This window comes from Anarhichas minor, unplaced genomic scaffold, assembly GCF_050575085.1.
Source record: "Anarhichas minor isolate MPS153535 unplaced genomic scaffold, ASM5057508v1 ptg000028l, whole genome shotgun sequence".
NCBI lineage: Eukaryota > Metazoa > Chordata > Actinopteri > Perciformes > Anarhichadidae > Anarhichas > Anarhichas minor.
This window is the reverse complement of record NW_027466474.1, coordinates 18,687,382-18,706,125: the sequence shown is the minus strand read 5'-3', so window position 1 is coordinate 18,706,125 and position 18,744 is coordinate 18,687,382. Positions and strand designations below refer to the sequence as shown.

At 41.7% G+C, this 18,744-nt stretch overlaps 1 protein-coding gene across 1 annotated transcript in view; it reads right to left on the bottom strand.

Moving 5' to 3' along the window:
* Positions 1 to 9,057: 9,057 nt before the first annotated feature.
* Positions 9,058 to 18,744, bottom strand: part of LOC142962421 (GDNF family receptor alpha-4-like) — a 29,122-nt gene continuing 19,435 nt past the window's right edge. The window contains exon 8 of the mRNA XM_076102899.1: positions 9,058 to 9,273. Coding sequence (XP_075959014.1) covers positions 9,058 to 9,273 — 216 coding nt within the window. The remainder of the gene's footprint in view (positions 9,274 to 18,744) is intronic.

The window sequence follows — 18,744 nt, the reverse complement described above, 5'->3', positions numbered from 1 at the left end:
TGAAAGACGATTTAACACATTCTTCCTCATGCAGTGAAGAAATCTAATTCATTTGACATAAAATGCACCATTGCTCAATTCAATACACTGAGGGGTATTTGCTGCTACAGCCTCACTTGATCTGGTATGAACAGTAACTTGTAGTCAGGGGTGTAGTGCTATTTGTTTAAGTACCTGAGCGCACCAATTATGCGTGCAGCGCCAGCGCTACGTATATATGCACATCACGCGTTGTGCGCAGGGTACTGAGTGCCTGGGGGGGAGGGGGGGGCTGACACATGAATGTATGGCCCCAGAAGAGGCAACACAAGTCGGGGCAGAGAAGAGAAGAAAGAAGGAACTGCATCATTTTATAACCCGTTTGTAATGTAGGTGACTGTTCAGTGTGCTGCCTTATTGTAAGCTTTAAACATGTGTGAGAATCAGAAGCTTCTGCTGGATTTCTCCGATTTTTTTATACTAGTAAGTCTCAGAAAACAATTGAAATGTTGTCTTTTTACAACACATTTTTATATAGGTTTGTATATATTTTGAATTGATCTATCACGGATTATGTTTTATTTAGATCAAAGGATTTGAAGTCCTGGTTAAGTTGTAGCCACACAAAATCGTGTGTCAGTGATGATCGAACCTTCATGCGCTTTAAAAAATGTATAACAATTTACAACTGGATTATGGACTACGAATATTCTGTTTCCTTGGCGGCACATCATTCCGGTGCGCTCTGGCAGCACTACACCTATACTCATGGTGGCCAATGTTAGCTAACGTTAGCTAACTTCAGACAGATACAAAGATACAAGTAGAGAAGAGTGACTCAATAATAGCTATTGTTACGCTATGTTTTAGCATTTAGCATTATCCGGTGAATGTTAGTTGTAGTTTAAGGGGCTACTGTTGAGCAAAAGTTACATAGTCTCGCTTCATTCGACTCGCATGGCTTTTAATGGAGTCTCTGAGTGCTCCATGATAGTCTAAATGCCGTTAACAATCTGTCTGAGCGAGTTTAGCACAAAGACGAAGCCGGGGGAAAAAAGCTAACGTTAAATCAAAGTTTAAAAACGCACCTTTTAACAATTCAAACGCTGTCTTTTTTGGACAGCTCATTGGAGAGGCTGCTCACCTGTTGTAGCCTACCATCAATTCTACATTTGTCGACGAGTTAGTAGCAGTTATTCAGAATTGGTTTTTTCAACTGTGATAAAGTTAGGCTAGCAGTTGTCCCCTGCTTCTGGTCTTTTCACTAAGCTAGGCTAAACATGTGCATCAACATGAAAAGAATATCCTGTTTTGTCTAAATAAGTGCACACATAGGTTAAAATGTCAGGCAGTTCCTTTACATAAGATACAATAACCCATAAATAAATAGATAAATACATAATAATAATGGGGAAGCAGGGTCACTATTAGCAAATGACATCTGACTTTTGAAGTTCTATTACAGTTTTTTGCAATTGCTGAAACACAAAAACTGGTACTTGTGACACGATTATTGAAACTACTAACTCATGTATTTTATCGATTGATCAGATGTGCTGGACTATAAGCACATTGTCTGCTTTGCACTAAGTTTGAATCTCTAAAACACACTTATTGCAAAGAACTACACACAGTTATCTTTATTAAACACATGATTTAAAGCTAAAAGCCTGTGTTTGTGGCTGTACCACACTCAATTCTAAACCCCCTGCACCCAGAATGCACCTATGAAAATGCAACAGCTTGGATGCCATGAACAAGATTTAAGTTTGCTCTATGGTGTGCACAACAATGAAAGCCAATTTTGGGAGAGAGAGAGTTAGAAGACTAATTGCTATGTACTGTATTTTGTTTACGGTACAATACTGTGATAGGCTCATGTAATATTGAGAGTAAACTTGGATTCTAAGTAATAATGTTTTATACACTTTTTTTGGTGTTTGTAGATATTTTGTATTTGAAATATGTTTTTGTTCTTTGTGTACAGTTTGGACACAATTTTCAAAAGTTGTGTTTTGGCAATTGCAAAATACTGTATTATGAAAAAAAAGATGTATAGTTTTGGTTTATTTCTTCATGCTTTCTGATATTTGTCATCCAGTCCCCCACAGTCTTCTCTCAGTACATCCTGTCACATTGGGTAATTAACTTTTTTGTTGTATCAGCTCTTCCTCGAACCTGACTCACCTCTCCGCGTCTCTGACAGATCATCAAGCATGGAGGTAAATGCTCCGTGCGACATCACCAGAGCCGTTTCCCCCCCCAAAAAAGGATTTACATATACGTTTCAGAGGGGCCTTTTATCTTTAACATCTCTTGAACCAACAGTACCAGACTGACAGCAGGGATCCGGAAGGCAGAGAGAGTCGAGGGCAAGAGCTGCAGGAATTTCATATTTAGCGACTGTGACTGTGCATCTCTGCTTGCATGACTGAGAAATGGCGGCGAACGTGTGTGTGTGTGCGTGTGTGTGTCTGTGTGTGCCGATGCGTCAGGACCTACAGAGTGTGAAATGGAGCAGGGAGGTTCAGGCTTCAGCCGCGACACACTGCAACACACACACACACACACACACACACACACACACACACACACACACACACACACACACAGTCATGCCTCTCTCTCTCTTGCTCCTTCGCCCTGTGCCACCAACCCCTCATCCTCCTCTCCTCTCTGCCTTCATTTCCCTCTCCTTCCCTGCTTTTCCCACTCACACCCACCTTTCCTCTTAATTTTCTTCTTCTGCTCCTTCCTCAATTTTACCCCCCAACCCCTTTCCATCTCCTCAACTTCTTCTGTATATCTCCTTTATTTCGCACGCTTTATCTCTCTCTGGATAAAGCTCTCCCCGCTGTGGAGTTTGTCCCCCCCCCCCTTTGCTCTGCCTTTATCTCCCGTTTGGATGCCGTGTACGCGCAGCAGCATGGAGAGAGATGTCGACGGAGAGAGAGAGAGAGAAAGGAGAGAGACAGCATCCCCATGTCGGGCCACTGATGGATTAGAATACTAAAATACTGGAGAGAGAGAAAGCAGACACACGAGACACTCAAATCTGACATGGTGTGTGTGTGTGTGAGAGAGAGAGAGAGAGCGTGTGCGTGCACTTTTCGTGCACGTAAATCTACGTCGCGCTAATAGAACAATAAAACGAATGCTTCTTTCCGAGCGTGCGCGCGCGCGCACACACACACACACACACACACACACACACACACACACACACACACACACATCCTCCTCCTCTATTCCTCTGTCACCCTGGAGGCTTTATTTCTTTCTCTCTCTCTATCTGAGTTGATTTAACGCATGGCTTCCCTGCTTGTTTATTTCAGTACATATTAATGTAAATCACCGGTGTCCACTTCCTCCCTCCCTCCCTCCCCTCCGCTGTCTCTCTTCCTCCCTCCGTCCATCCCTCTTGTTGTCCTGCCACCGGGTGTCGGCCTGACAACAAACAGCAGAGACAACAATTAAAACGAACAACGGCTCCTGGGTAAAAGTCTGCCGCCTTGGCCACGCCAATCACACACCCGCCCTCCCATGCTGATCTCAATTAACCCCCACTATTGGGGGGAGGGGGGGGGCCTGGCTATCTACTTCTATGTAATGCAGGGGAGGATGGATGGAGGGAGTGATCCTGAGGTCAGAGGAAACTGCTCATCACCTTTTGAGCTATTTAAGAGAATCTCCCTCGCTGTTACAGACAGAGAGCTCTGTAGATGCGTTCCAGTGTCTTCAGACTGTTGGACCGGAATCCACCTCAGAAGTGGTTCAATCAGCCAATGCAAGCCGACTTGTTTCAAGCACTCTCTAGCATCAAAGCGTCATTTGTGACTCGTCCTAAGCCCAGATCACTGCTCTTTCCCGGTTGTAATAACCCTGTTTAGACTCACTGGTGTGATCCAACATCAAAGAGAATCCTCAGACTGAGCTCACTCTCCGGCTGTGTGCGACCTCCAACAAGCTGCACCAGTGGAAATCTCAGCAAGCCTTTTCTGATGGAGTTTTCCATGGAGTTGGAATTGAGAGAACGATTCATTCATATGCAGATATCTGTTTATTGAAATGAATAAAAAGCTTAATCGCAGACAGATGATTGGCGATGGGTTCTGAGATTGCACTTCCCTCAATGCGTTCCGCCTCTTTTGCTCTCCACACGGTTTATTTGCAGCAACCAAAGTAAACTCGAACATGATTGGTCAATACTACTCGGACTACAAACGGACGACAAATCGAAACCATTTCCAAAAACAAAATCTTGTCCCCTTTCCATCAGATTCTGCATTGATATGCAGATATCTTTGTAGAAATTAGTGACCTTATTATATGATTCATTTTTGTCTCTCTCAGATTTCAAATTTCTAACAATACAGCAGTTAATTGAAAAGAAGAAAGCTATTCTTACAAAATCTGTTTCAAATTTGGGTATTTTAGACCACCATAATTATAGTCATAATAATCAATCCAGGTGGGACTGAGACAGAAAAGGGAAATCTGCTGTGGGAAAATGTTGAACTGGCAAAGTCCTTTCTATAAATTACAGCGTTACTTCTTCCCCACCAACATGGAACGGGTTCTGCTCCAGTTCGCACACCTATTGAACCATTCGGAGCATTCCGACCGACAATAAAACGGTTCGAAACCCGAATCAGCAGCTTTTCCTTGAACAGAAGTGCGAACCGTGACGTCATGAGTGGGCGTGCCAAATTCTACAACAGGTTCGAAAGGGAGGATGGAGAAGGAAACAATGGAGAAGTCAAGTGAGAAGGCGTTCAAACCTTCTGCCCTTTACAGTTTGTGTAGCTCACAGAACAGGACAACGGCACCAACGTGCTCTGTAGCCCATTTTAAACTGCCAGCATGCCGCTGTGTGCACTTCCTGTGTGACGGGTGCTGTTCTCACTGCAGTCCTTGATGACATTTCACTTTGACATTACTTATATTTTTATCTGGAACATGGGCTTCATCCACTTCAGCTGCTTTAATCGTGACTTCATGTTTACAAGTGCAAACAGCTGCTAACGGCAAACTATTATATCAATAACAACATTGTCTTGAATTCAGCACTATGTGCGCGTGCGTGTGTTGAATACAAATGTACTACATCTGAACATTCTTGTCACATTATGCCACATTGTAAATTCAATAAACACAAAATATACAAGTTGTCACGAACGCTGTTATGCTCATCTGACAATGGGCAGCTGACGTCGCTTTAAAACGACGGCTCCAAAGCACGGATGTCTCATTTGTTAAACGCCTTGACTCCCCTCCCCCTGGTGTCCTTTCCTCGCCTCCTGCGCTCGCAACTCCCGTGGGCGGGACTGAGACGCAAGGACAAGAGGCGAGGAAAGGAATCAAGGATGTACAAACTGGGAGAGGAGAAAGGCCTTCAGTGTTGGTTTGGGTGTACACATGGGATTTGATGACCGTCAGAAAAATATAGAATTCCACTTCATCCTCTTTGACTTTATGTTTTAAGGTGCACAGTGTGTTTCATGAGCTCTCTGATGAAGCCTAATGAAAACATTTAATGTCAACATTTGCAGCCATGACTATGAACGAATGTTTGATTGTAATCAGTGTCATCTGTCGGATTGAAGTAGCTGATTGCTGTCGGAGTATTTACTCTTCAGCCCGCTGAATGTTTAAAGAAGTATCTCAGGTGAGCCGACGGAGCTTTTCTCCGTTTCTTATCGCTGTTTCACTTGATGGACAGGCGCTTTGTCTGAGGGGTGTGTTCAGACAGAGAGGCCTTGGAGATTGTGTGTGTGTGTGTGTGTGTGTGTTTCTCAGCAGTTGCACACAAAGAGAAAGAGAGGTCAAAGTACACTGCAGAGCCTTCACCCCTCTCTCTATCGCTCTCTCTCTCCCCTCATCCTTTCATTCCCTCTGCAGTTTATTTCCTCTGTGGCTTCACAAAAGCACAAACCTCTTCCTCTCTTTTATTTTTGTCCTTCATGTGCTTTTACTTGTCCTTCTCTCTGCTTTTCTTTTTTCCGTCTTTCATCCTTTCCCTTCACCTCCTTTCATTCCCCACTTCCTCTTTGTGTCCTTCCATTATTGCTGTTTTAAATGTCTGTTTCCTCTGTCTCATCTTTGTGTCTGCGTCTCTTCTGTCTCTGCTTTCCTCCCTCTCCTCCTCCCTTCTTTTTTCTATTCCTACTCTCTTTTCTTCTCTTCCTCTGCTGCTTTATTCAGTATCTCTTCCCTTTTTTACGTTCTTCTCTCTTTCCCCGCTCTTTTCTTTTCTCCTCCTCTCCTACTTTTCTTCTTCCACTGTTTTGTCTCTTCCTCTCTTCAGTTTCCTGTCTGCTTTTTCTTCCTTTACTTTTATCCTTTTCTCTTGTTGCATTCTTATTGGTCTATTTTCTACTTTTTTGTCCTTAATGCCTATTTGTTTCCTCCTTTTGTCTCCTATTACCTCCTTCCTTTTCCTTCTCTTGTTTCCCTCTGTTCTCCTCTCTTTCTTTTTTCTCTTGCTTTCTTTCCAATCCCCTTTCCTCTCATCTTTTTCCCCTTTTCTGTCTCCTTGCTCTCCACCTTCGCTGGCGCCCCTGCAGATGGAATTTGATTTTACACGTTCCAAGAAATAGGAAAAGGGGAAAAAAAAAATAGTGTCTGCAAAAGATTTATAAGACATAGAAAATCAAGAGCCGGCGATTCTCTCTGCTATGTTTGTGCTCCAGGGTCTTTTCAGTTCTCGCTATAGCACACTATTTCTATCATTGCCTGATACACACATTCACACACACACACACACACACACACACACACACACACACACACACACACACACACTCTCTCCTCCCTCCAGGAGCCTGTCAGATGATAAAGAGATGTTGTCAGGGACTGATTACCAGCCTCCCAACTAAAAGCAAGTAAAACATCAAACGCACAAAGACCACACAGGGACTTGGCCTTATTTTTTTTTCCAAATTTCTCCTCCATAAATCTCTCCCCCCTACTCCTTCTTCTAACTCGCTTCATTCTGATGCTGTGTCGGTGTCAGAAGTATAGCGAGTGGTTTTGTTGCCTGCTGGGGAGCTATTTGATTTGTTCTGCCGTTTTAGAGCTCATATTGTTTCTGGTGTATTGTTTTTATTATGAAGGCTTTATTCATATCGGTGCCCGTGGCAGCCCGGGTCCCGGTCCTGAGTCACCGGGGAGGGGAGATAGGGACGGAGATAGAGCAATAAAGCAAGAAAGAGCCGCATTGGCTCAATACATGGAGGGCCGTATGTGTATATGTGTTAGTCTATATGCGTGGCTATGCTGACGTGGGTGGGAACGACAAAGTGCAAGACTCAATTATGACAAAAACTTCACCCAATTTTCTTTGCGATCTCTCTGCCTGATCCCTGCACGCAAAAACACGCACGTCACACACTTGGCACTTGATGTTCATTAAACAGTGAGAGACAAGTGTGTGATTTATTATTCGCTGTGGACGAGGGGCGGCAGCAAGGGGGAAGGAGGATCCCTCCATCCATCACCGTGATAAAGTCAGACTGATGCATCATATATCAGGGCCCCCTTCCCCCCTTCAGTCATTGTTAGGGTGACCCTTGGACAGGTAAATCGCAACCAGTGGGACAAATCATCATCCATCAAAGAGTTCAAAAATAATAATAAATAACAACAACAAGGTCCGACTGCAACCGACTGGCGTTTGTGTATGTGTGAGGTGTTCACATCCAAGCAGCCACTTTGCTACGCTCCCACTGAGATCCTTTGTTTGCCCTGTTTGGCCCATCGTCTGATTTGACTACAAAAAATGCACCATCTATACGTTTTTTTCTGTCATTTTTAAATTAAAACGACCATAAAATTAAGATGGGCCATTGGCCAAGTGAAGGACTTTTTGCAATTTTTGCGTAGCTGCCAATGATAGCTAGTTAGCAGACTTTTGGTTGATGGGTGTTCATTACTTTGACTGTGTTCCCGATAAAAAAGTAGATTGCTGGATTTTGGAGTAGCTATATATTTTTGTTCGTCGTTAACAACGTCGTTAATAACCAGCTAAGTTCTTTAGCATGCTAAAACCTTTTTTTCTTTGCCAACGTAACACGTACTAACCTTTTTAGATTTGCTTATTGTCACATTTCAGGAAGCCAAAAGGAAGAGTTTGGAGTATGTTTCTGCATCGCCAGCAATTTAATTATGTTGCAAATAGATACATATAGAACTAGTCTGCTTGGGAATGTTCTTCATTTTAACAGAGCCGCTCCGATAAAATAAGCCGACATCAAGTGATGAACTACATAGAAAGTTACCATAATGTTGCAAACAGAATGCAACATCGTGGTAGATGTGTTTGAGTGCTAAAATGCTAATATTTGTTTTGCAACACCCTTGCAGCCTAGCATGTTTGTTATTACGGCAAGTTATTAGCATGGTAAAGTATGCTACGGTAATGTGATAAGTGCATTGTGTGCTATGGGGAATGGGATGAATAGGAAAGCGCTCTACGATGGTTAGCTCCTCTGCTAAAGGCACACCTGATGAATGGAAATGTAGCCTAGCTAGCTTGCTACTTTCATCATGGTACATTTGTAGCCTCTTGCTAACAAGTTAAACATTAACTGTGCAAGCTAAGCAGTCGTTTCTACTCAGCTGCTTGCCGTTATTATCTGTACGATATGACGAGCCGATATATTTATTCTGCTCACACATCTTGCCTAATATTTGTCTGCTAGCAACCCAGCCAGCCACTCTAATTAACATATTTTATTTCTGGACCTTTGACAGGAAGAGCTACATTCTGCTCATTGGCTGATGGCAGCATGTGAACACCTAACACGACTAGACCTTTTGTGCTCCCGGGATATTAATACACCACTGCAGCTGCAGTAAGACCACGTTAAACAAAGTGCCATTTTCAAAGGAGGAAAAGAACGAAGCAAGGACAAAAGTGAGGAATCAAGAGGATGCTACTGACAAAATGTGAAGTCCATTTCTCCACTATGTCTCCTATAATTTTACAGCAATCAGTCCAGGATTGTTGGCAGGTCCATCATATGTGAGCGTGTGCGTCATTGTGTGTGTGTGTGTGTGTCTTCTCTGTATCTTGTTCTACCCCCAGCTGAGGGAGGCAGATAGAAGCAGAAGGAGCAGTAGGATGGCTTTAGGAGGGCCAGCGGTGAGGGAGGCGGCCCCACCTGTCCCGGGGGAGCCCAGGTTGGAGACGGTGGCCCTCTCCGAGTACAGCGGGATGACATCAAACTGGCCACCTTCATCGATCACCTCTGCTGTCTGTGTCTGTTCCTCCTCTTCCTCACTCTCCACCACCTAACAGCGAGAAGATGGAGACAGTAGAAATCGTTTCTCAATTAAGATATTTTCACATTTCACACAATGCTTAATTAAAAAAAAGCAGCAGCTGCATCCTACGACTGAAGAAATGGTTCTCCTACACTCTCAAATGGTAAATAGTGAAGATGAAGTTTGCGCAAGGCACTTGGATATGATTCATAATTCATATAACATAATTTGTCAAGTTTTTAATTTGAACTTGAATACGTATAAAAAAGAAGTACATTTGAAATTGGTTAGAAATTGGTAATTCCTAATTTGTATTTTATTATTTGAAATTGTGTTTTAAGACTGAAGTTGATCAAACGTAACTTGTAATGAATCATTTCAATTTGTAATTCCTTTAAGAATAGAAAGGAAAATAAAGTATATAGTAAAATACAGTTGATGTGAGGCATAAACCATCTCTCTGAGTCACTGTATTGAACAAGCACAGACAATTCATCCTACATGCTTAATACACATTCTAAAAAGCGAGTGATGCATGATGTGAAGCCATTTTTTATTACATTTTTAAATTGAATATCAAAGTCATTGAGAGATAACTTATTGTGATGAAATAAGTGCACATTTTTACATGTAAATCTTTTTTATTTATTTTTGCATGTCAAATGTCATTTGTAATAGTCACGTAAATTATATTACAAAAGACAGCTTCAATGAAAAAGGGACTGATATTTCTATACAGCCCAGCCCAGTAGACCTCGGCATTGTGTTCATATTGGAATAATATCCATATTGGACACTTCCACATGGTTTACATGTGAATGCAGGACGTTCAGTCATAGACACCGGTATCAAGAAATTGACCATCTCTCTATGAGAGAGCTCCCCAAAGAGCCCAGAACTGGGAGATATCCCCGTAAACAAACACAGAAAAAGATCTCATGTTCATGTATGTTAGAATCAAAATGTGCATGTGGACCTGTTGATGTGTATGATGTGATATTTACCGTATAGCTTGCAGAACTACATTTGACTGACAGTGAACAGGCACACATTCTTTTTTGCTGCTGCACATATGTACAAATGTAAAATAACTTTATAATACAGATAATTACAAAATGATCAGCTTGATTTTGGATTTTTCAGGGATTCCCAGGTGTTCATCATAAACAGATTCATTTGTAGCAATGATTTTGAAGACTCAGACAGATGACGTCATTCTGCTGATAGAAGCGCTTCAAAGTATCTTTCTAAAGGACTGTTACCAACAGGTCATTTCATTTGGAGGATTGTTTTATTTTGTTGTGCTGCCATGTGCAGATATTAGAAAGAACTCATTTTCAAAATGTAGAATTTTGATATCGATAACATTAACATTCTTGTCAGACATTTGGCTCTCAGAGCAAACAAGCATACACAATACAGATTCTTGTTCAACACCTGCTCGAACAAAGATCTGCCAATAAAGATCTGATGCCATGTTTTTTTATATCATGGAATTGTGAAATCAAGGTTGACATTACTCTTAATGTTTTGTCATTACATCCATGTTTGTTTCGCTATCAAACACCACGTTCAATATATCATGCGTGTCCATGATGCGAGCACTTTGATGGAGACGCGTCTTTATTTCAAACTTTCGAGCTGTTGATGAGTATGATTCACTGCAGTGTTATGGGTGCTGACTGCTGAGGACGCCCAGCTGTTTGGCCTCAATGATACGCACTGACATCTGGAGGAGCCCCAGGCCCGCGCTAACTTATTGTGTGCAGGTTGTTTTTCCAACGATTATAATGCAGCACTCCATCATTTCATTGAAATGCTTCATCTGATACCTGCTTGTTTTATTGCGTTCAGATTTTTTGGAACTGACGTTTTTCGACTCATTTTTAACTTTTCATCATCCGGTCTGACAGTCGCAGAAGTAAACAAGGCAGTTGTCTTGTTCCCCTTCGGGGCGCAGAGACAGATGATGGTTAGCTTTTTCTCACTTTTATAAAGTGATGTGAAATTAATTTTGTTCATTACCAGTAAAATAAATACATATCTAATATGTATTGTGCGGTTGACGATCATTTCAAATGAAAGCCGGACCAGCAGTAAGAGCACCTTCTTTCTCTGCAAACTGTTCTCCAGCCTATTCTTAGTCTCCCTCTTGTACTGAGAGTCTTGTGACCTTTTCTTTGATCTGCTGCTATTATAACACACTTGTGGGGGACAGAAAAAAGCCTGAAGAACATTATTAATATTTCTTTGAAGATAATTGGAAAGAATAAGACAGGCTTGGGTACTTTTCAGGACCAGCACATGTCCAGGAAACATGTACACAGTATTTCTTAATGCTGTCTTTTGCTGTAATAAGAATATAGCTGTTATTGTATTTTGTAGTAGACTCCATTGCAACCTGGTATTGGTATGTAAATGATAAATGGACTTGTATTTGTATTGCGCCTTTTTAGTATTCTGACCACCTAAGAGTTTTATACAACATGTCATCATTCACCCACTGATGGCAGGAGCATCAGGACTATCGCATTCACACCACATTCATCCAAATGGCACATCGTTTGGGAGCAACTTGGAGTTAAGTGTCTTGCCCAAGGACACATCGACATGGACTAGGATCGAACCACCGATCTGCCGATTGGAGGACAACTCTCTCTACTGTCCCACAGCTTTCCTCAACCGATATTTGGATATCTAACCCGTTCTCAAATCGTCACATGTGGACTCTTGGTCAGAACCCCTTGATGCCACTTAAAGGTTTCGGCAAGTACTTGGTTAGGTTTAGTAAAAGATTTTGGTTTGGGTTAAAATGAGTACATTTGTAAAGTACTTTCTTCACGTGCTCACATACTGTAACTTTAAATAAGTCAACGTTGACTTTAAGTCTCTTGAAGAAGAGTCCTGCTGAATGTCCTGCTGCTCGTTTCCCGTGGAAAACTAAAATACCTTGATATTTTTGTTGTGTCAGTTGTTTAGTCACCTGACTCACGTGTGGTAGTCACGTACAAAGTGAAATTATCATTAACCACGCTCTTTTCCTAAACATTACTAAGTTGTTTTGTTGCCTTAACCTCCTGTGAAGACAGAAGTATATTGTGAAAGGATGCTATGAATATAGCTGGCGTATTTTTACACAATGTCACTGAGGCAACGCTGGAGTGGTAGGTAGAGCATCATAGCGGCTTAATGCCACTGAACAAGCTGCGTTATTTGACGCATTGCTGTGAGAATGTGTTAATACAAAGGAACAACAGCAACACCTGTCACTTTCTACCCGATCCATTCGTCCTGCCCAATTGGTACTGCACACGTGCAACTCTCAACAGAGAAAAAACAAGGCAGAACTCCTTAGCTCCTCCCATCATCAGCTCCAGAAGAAAACTGTGTCGCTGTGTCCGAAATCCATGATGTAAGTAACTGAGGAGTGAGCCATCTCGCTTCTTTCTCATCTCTGTTGAGAGTTGCACATGCGCATTACCAATTAGCAGGTGCTAGCTGAGAGTATAACATTAGCAAAATGTAAGCAATTTGGCAATATTTTACACTGGAAAATATGATAATAAAAGAAAGTTCTATGGCATTCATGCTCTTTATCAATTTGTTCATGTTTAACAAAGGGTTTAACTGAGCCTGGCCATAAATAATGATGAGGATTAGTAATATATATAACTGTAACAAATGATATATACTGTATATATTTTTTTAACACAGCGGTTTTGGATCGGTCTGTATTGACCAATATGCAAGTTCAGGTTTTGGAGCATCTTGTAAAGGCAAACAGAACACATTGCAGTTTGCATGTGACTGGATCAGACAGACCATATCTTCATCGGTCTGTCTTGAACTGGGATTAGATCTCTAATAATGTAACATAAACAGAAAAAGGCTATTACTTTTTATTACTCAAAATAACGTAATTTTTGTTATAATCTCTTATTGGCTGGATAGCCCTCTGTCAGTAAAATGAATATCTCTACACATAGGAAAATGAGCGGGCTACTGGTATTCAAAATGCCATTCGAATCCCACCTCACTACACATCTGATTGCCTTCCTTGGAAACATGTAAAACAAAGAGCAGTCATCTGTGTGTCCAAATATTTCTTGTTTTTTTTTCCTCGCTGCCTGAGCGGATACTCTGCTTTTTGAAGTGAAACCTTTCAAATTCTGGAAAAAATCACTCCGGAGAAACAAGCCAAAGCTCCTCGGAGAGACGAGACGAGCCGCTGAGTGATGGACGGCTGAGGAGATGGACGGCAGGTATGGATGGGGGGGGGGGGGGGGGGGAATGATCTCAGATCAGACAGAAAAGAATAAATGAGGAGAAGAGAAGGTAGGATTGGAGGAACTACGGAGAGAAGAGAAAGTGGGGGATTTGAAGAGAAAAAGGGGGGATACATATGGGCATGAATAAATTCATACTAATGAAGCCTGACTGATGCACTGCTTCCAACCAGCACCTCATCTAATCCGCTTACTGGGAGAGAGACACAGATGGACACAGAGAGGGAGAGAGAGAGAGAACGGAGGAGGGCAACCGAGGAAGAGAGAGAGAGTTGGAATCCCCTCTTGTCTGGCGGCCCAGATTATCTCTGGCAGCGAGGCATGCTGGGAGCCGGGCAGCCACAGCAGATTGTGGTCCACCCAAGGTTACAGTAGCCAGCGCCCACGATTGGATTGGACCGCGTTTAACGGTCAGCGTTGGGACGAGGAGCTGCCGCAGAGCTCTCGAAAACACATATGTGTTCACAGCATATTTCAGCCCGTCTGCACATTACTGAGCTGGCAGACTCAGACCCGATCCAACGGGACTGGAATCAAAACACGTCTGGGCAAAGAATCGTCCGCGTGCCACAGACTGTCCGGAGAGGATGCGGTCGGGGCGGCTTGAACATTTGCTTGGTTGTAGTTGAGGTGTGACCCTGAACCCCCTCACCCCCCACACTGCTCAGCACCAAATAGGAGAAAATGTATATGAACTGAAGGATCACTTGTTTCAGATTGGAACATTTTCACACTGGTTCAATCTGAAAAATGCAATTCCATCCAACCATTATCCTGTTCAGGGTACATCCTGGACAGGTCGCCAGACTATCGCAGGCTGATAAAATAAAAATAAAATAATAATAAAAATGCTATTAATGTGTAAAAAACCAACAACCTCCAGAGGTTTTCAGGCTGCCAGGCGTGCCTGTTCATTTATCCAGCCTCCTCCCCCTCTGCACTTTAACATGGTGCAGTCTGAGTTCCCTCCACTGTAAAGCCCATTCGATGACCTCACTTCTGAGGAGGGTTTTGTCACTGAAGGCTACTTTGACCAGTTCTTAAAAAGTTTGCGTCCTACAGAAAACCCTAGAAATCGTCAAAAGGAACACACTTTTTAAACGTTCCCATCTTTTGAACTGCTCACTAATACATTTATTTGATCTTATTTTCGGTTTTTTTAAAAATTATCTAATCACTTTAACCTTCTTTTATGGCCAACAACTGTTTACACGTTAGCATCGGAGGAATAAAGAACAACGAGCTGAAACTAATTCTAACTGAAAAACAGAGCGCAGAAGCCTCCGTTATCAAAACCCTAGAAACACCCTTTGAAATGGATGGTTTTAGTACTTTATGTTAAAAATGACTTTTAATCAAACTGAGCATTGAATACAGGGGAACCCATTTTAACCTAACACAGGAAGAACACGCAAATAATGCGTACATGGCCCCCCCACTGTTTGTAAATGTATCCAATACTCTATTTGGTGTTCCAAATTAAAATAAACACAGTCAAAATTAGGCTACTTCCATGAAGTTTTTACAGTATATCTTTAATGTACTTTGTTTTTTCTTTGTATATTACTTTTAATTAAATCACTATTTCATGTACTTTGTACTTATTACTGTGATTACTGTACTATTTAATTACTACTTTATGCATTTTGTCTGAACGAGAGCAGGGATTGATACTCTGTACCGCCAATTTCCCAACTCAAGATCTAGTAACATTTCAGAGAAATTGCCGATAGGTATGGAGGGTTTAAGAGCCAAAACTAAATATAAATACATAACTAATTATACAATTAAATGCTTAGATTAATGTGTAAATATTGCCACCATAAATAAATGGTGACAAACAAGTTCTTTATTAGTTTTGCCTCTTTAAACCTCAATAGGTGCGTCTTTGCTGTGAATGAAAGCAGTAAGTGAGCTAATCACAAGACTCTGCTGATGACGTATGCAAATCCACGACTTTAGCATTCACCCTAGAGGTTGTACATTCACGCTAATGCTTTCCCTCGTCTCGCAGACTTGTTGCATATTTAATACTTTACAAAAACATTCTGCAGCGGACAAAACAGCTCCTCGTCCACCACGTTCCTGAAAACAATAAGAGACCTTAATAAGATCTCCATACTTCTTCTGTTGAGGGGGGGAGACCCCCCAGCAGATGGTTGAGAGGGCATATCGTTTTTATATTTGTGTATCAGGCATTCTCCAGGTTTACAGGTGAATATCTTACATCTTGTTTGAGTTCTGGATAACGTAAACTGTATTCATGAGGCCCTTCCCACCGCCTGGACCTCAGCGCCCCTGTTGGATCGTACGCTCTCTGTAAAATCTTTTGAAGGCTTGCCAAAGTGCTTTGATAATTCCATGCCCCAGAGCTGCTCCTTTGATCTTCAAAACTGATGCTGAACCACTAGTGTGTTCTACTACCGCCAAAGAGAGGTTTGGTCTTCTCATGAGGATGACAACTGTCGATGAAAGCCTGATCTGATCAATCACAACTAATACCGAATGGCTCATTCAAAAGAACGTGCAACGTTCCTCATAACACGTCCGTATATATGCTTTGAGTAAAATGCATTAGTGCACTACAACAGTGGCTACCATTCAGAGCATCGTGTTAATCTGCTATTAGTGCTGACTAATATCCTCAGCACTTCCTGCTGCATGCCGCTTCACAGTAAAAGCCTTCCAGTGGCGTTCCATTGAAGCTGTGCATTACCATTAATACACTGCAATCTTCACGTCAATCATTTTACGAGATAGTAATGTGTCTCTGAGGTCTTTAAAAGAAATCTATGAAAGTGAACCAATCGTTCTGTTGGAATCTGTACGTTAACTCTAATGTGTTGCACCGTGACGTATTTAAAGGTGCCCTGACGAGTCTTCGCCTAAAGAAACAAAAGTTCAGTTAACATTGAATGTTACAGGGTTCATACACATTTTGACCAATGGATTTCCATGACTTTTCCATGACTTTAAACCAAATTTCCATGACCAAACATTTTGTGAAATCTCGGTGTATACACATGAAAAAGTGAGAAAATGTAGTATTTAAACCAACAATGAGAATTCCAAAGCATACAGTATACCTTAAATGACACAAACGAATGAGAGACAATAGTTTGATTAAAAGAATAAACATTTATAAATATACTCTGGTTGACAGACATTCATAACAGTGACACATCAATAAGAGCTTTAGTAGGTAGTAGCATCCAGCTAGTGCACATATTGCTTTCCCTTTTGTAGTGCAAATGTTTCATTGAACCCTGTTACTGTACGGCTTAATATTAACTTCCACTGTTACTGCAAAGCTGTTAGAATTGTGGCCTATCTTCTATTTGCAATTAATATGCATTCAATCCAGTTCAATTATTTAAATGAAAATGATAATCTACTCTGGCTAAGGTAACTTATCAAGAGTAAAATAATATCTGTGATCTATACACACCTCTGCATTAGCAACCTGCTGAAATGAAGGTACAGGCTCCTTAACCTTCTCATTACTTCAGGGTTATTGAGAGCAACGTGGGACTGTTGGGACTGTTAGTGCACTGGCTGTGGTCATTACTGTGTACAGTGTGATGAGAGAGCACGTGAGCCCTTGTTGCTGTAGTTCATCTCCTTGGAGCAGAGGCTGCATTTAGCATAGCCTGCCTTATCAATGTATTTAAAATACTGTGACAGCGGGAAGCTGTACTCACGTCTGTTTAGACCTCCACCTTTATCCAGGCCCAGCTCCACCTTTATCCAGGCCCAGCTCCACCTTTATCCAGGCCCAGCTCCACTCACATCTCAGCCCTGCATCAAGCTGCGCTACAACCAGCCTCCTCTCCCTGAAGCTCTTTGACCTCATCATCTCATCAGTATCTGGGCCTCATGTTTCGTGGTCATGAAAGTTATTCTAACCACGAAATCATCCTCATCCTACTTTGAGTTAAAACAAACAACCTGCGACCAGATGCGCCGGTGTTCCGGTTTAACGTTAACGAGTGACCGCGTGAACTGAACCGGAACACGGGGGGGCTGCATGTTTCATCACGTTACGTTTTTTCCTTCTAAATCGTGATAATGATGAACGTTAACAGTCGACAAAGTTCCGCATGCAGTGGACGTTAACTTAACCCAGCAAGTCTGAACGGTAACGGAACATAACGTAACTTAAACTTTAACGGAGGGAAATGAAGACGCTGTACACATCTGAACGCTGATTGGCCAAGACTCGACACGTCAAAGATGTTCTATTGCGAAGATCACGACATCACCTTTTCTCCTCGTCTCACTCCAATCTGAGAAACGCTGGCTGGCAACTCAGCGTAAATGAACGACATGAAAATATGAATATAACAAATTTCCATGACTTTTCCAAAACTTTTGGGATTTTCTTTTTTTCCATGACTTTTCCAGGCCTGGAAATAACCATTTTAAAATTCCATGACTTTTCCAGGTTTTCCATGATCGTACAAACCCTGATGTTACTCCCCAAAATACATGGTGTGTATCATTTGGCTCTAACAAATGTGTTGAATGCATTTCCTTCCACGTGAAACATTGGCAAAGCAGATTCGTATTTAAAATCCCGCGATGTTTGCATCCATGTTCACTTGCTGTCCGTGTTCTTCTTCACTGCCTTTGCTGCATTGCAGCATATGTTGCCATGTTACCGCCGCTTTTACATCAGTGACATACATTCGAGGCCATCGACAGCTCAATAAGGCTACTAGAGGTCAAACACTCCACAGGGAACCCTTAATGGAGGTAATCTTTCCTTTTTTAAATTCATGACTTATGTTGTTAGAACTCTGCAACATGGATTCTATTTTGTATTTGACTGCATTCCTCGACAAATTGCTTTGGTGTTGCCTTTGTTTTTGTTCTTTTTGACAATCAAGTAATAATTTCAGACAATTTCCAAGCAAAAAATGTTTACAGCCCTGAAAAAATGAATATCTTTTGGATATCATTTGTCATTTGGACTGCTAAAGACATATATAAACGTCACCTTGAGCTGTCGTTTTTAGCAATGTAAGCAGCAACAATTGGTCAAATGGAGGACATGTGGTGGATTATGTTGACACAAACCAAAAGGGAATAGTAAAAGTAAAGTAAAAAAAACTGAGGTTAAAAAAAAATCCCCAGCAATGGAGATAAAACAAATGCAATAAATAAACATCATGCGGTGTGACAGTGACAGGATGAGCTCAGACCAAAGAAA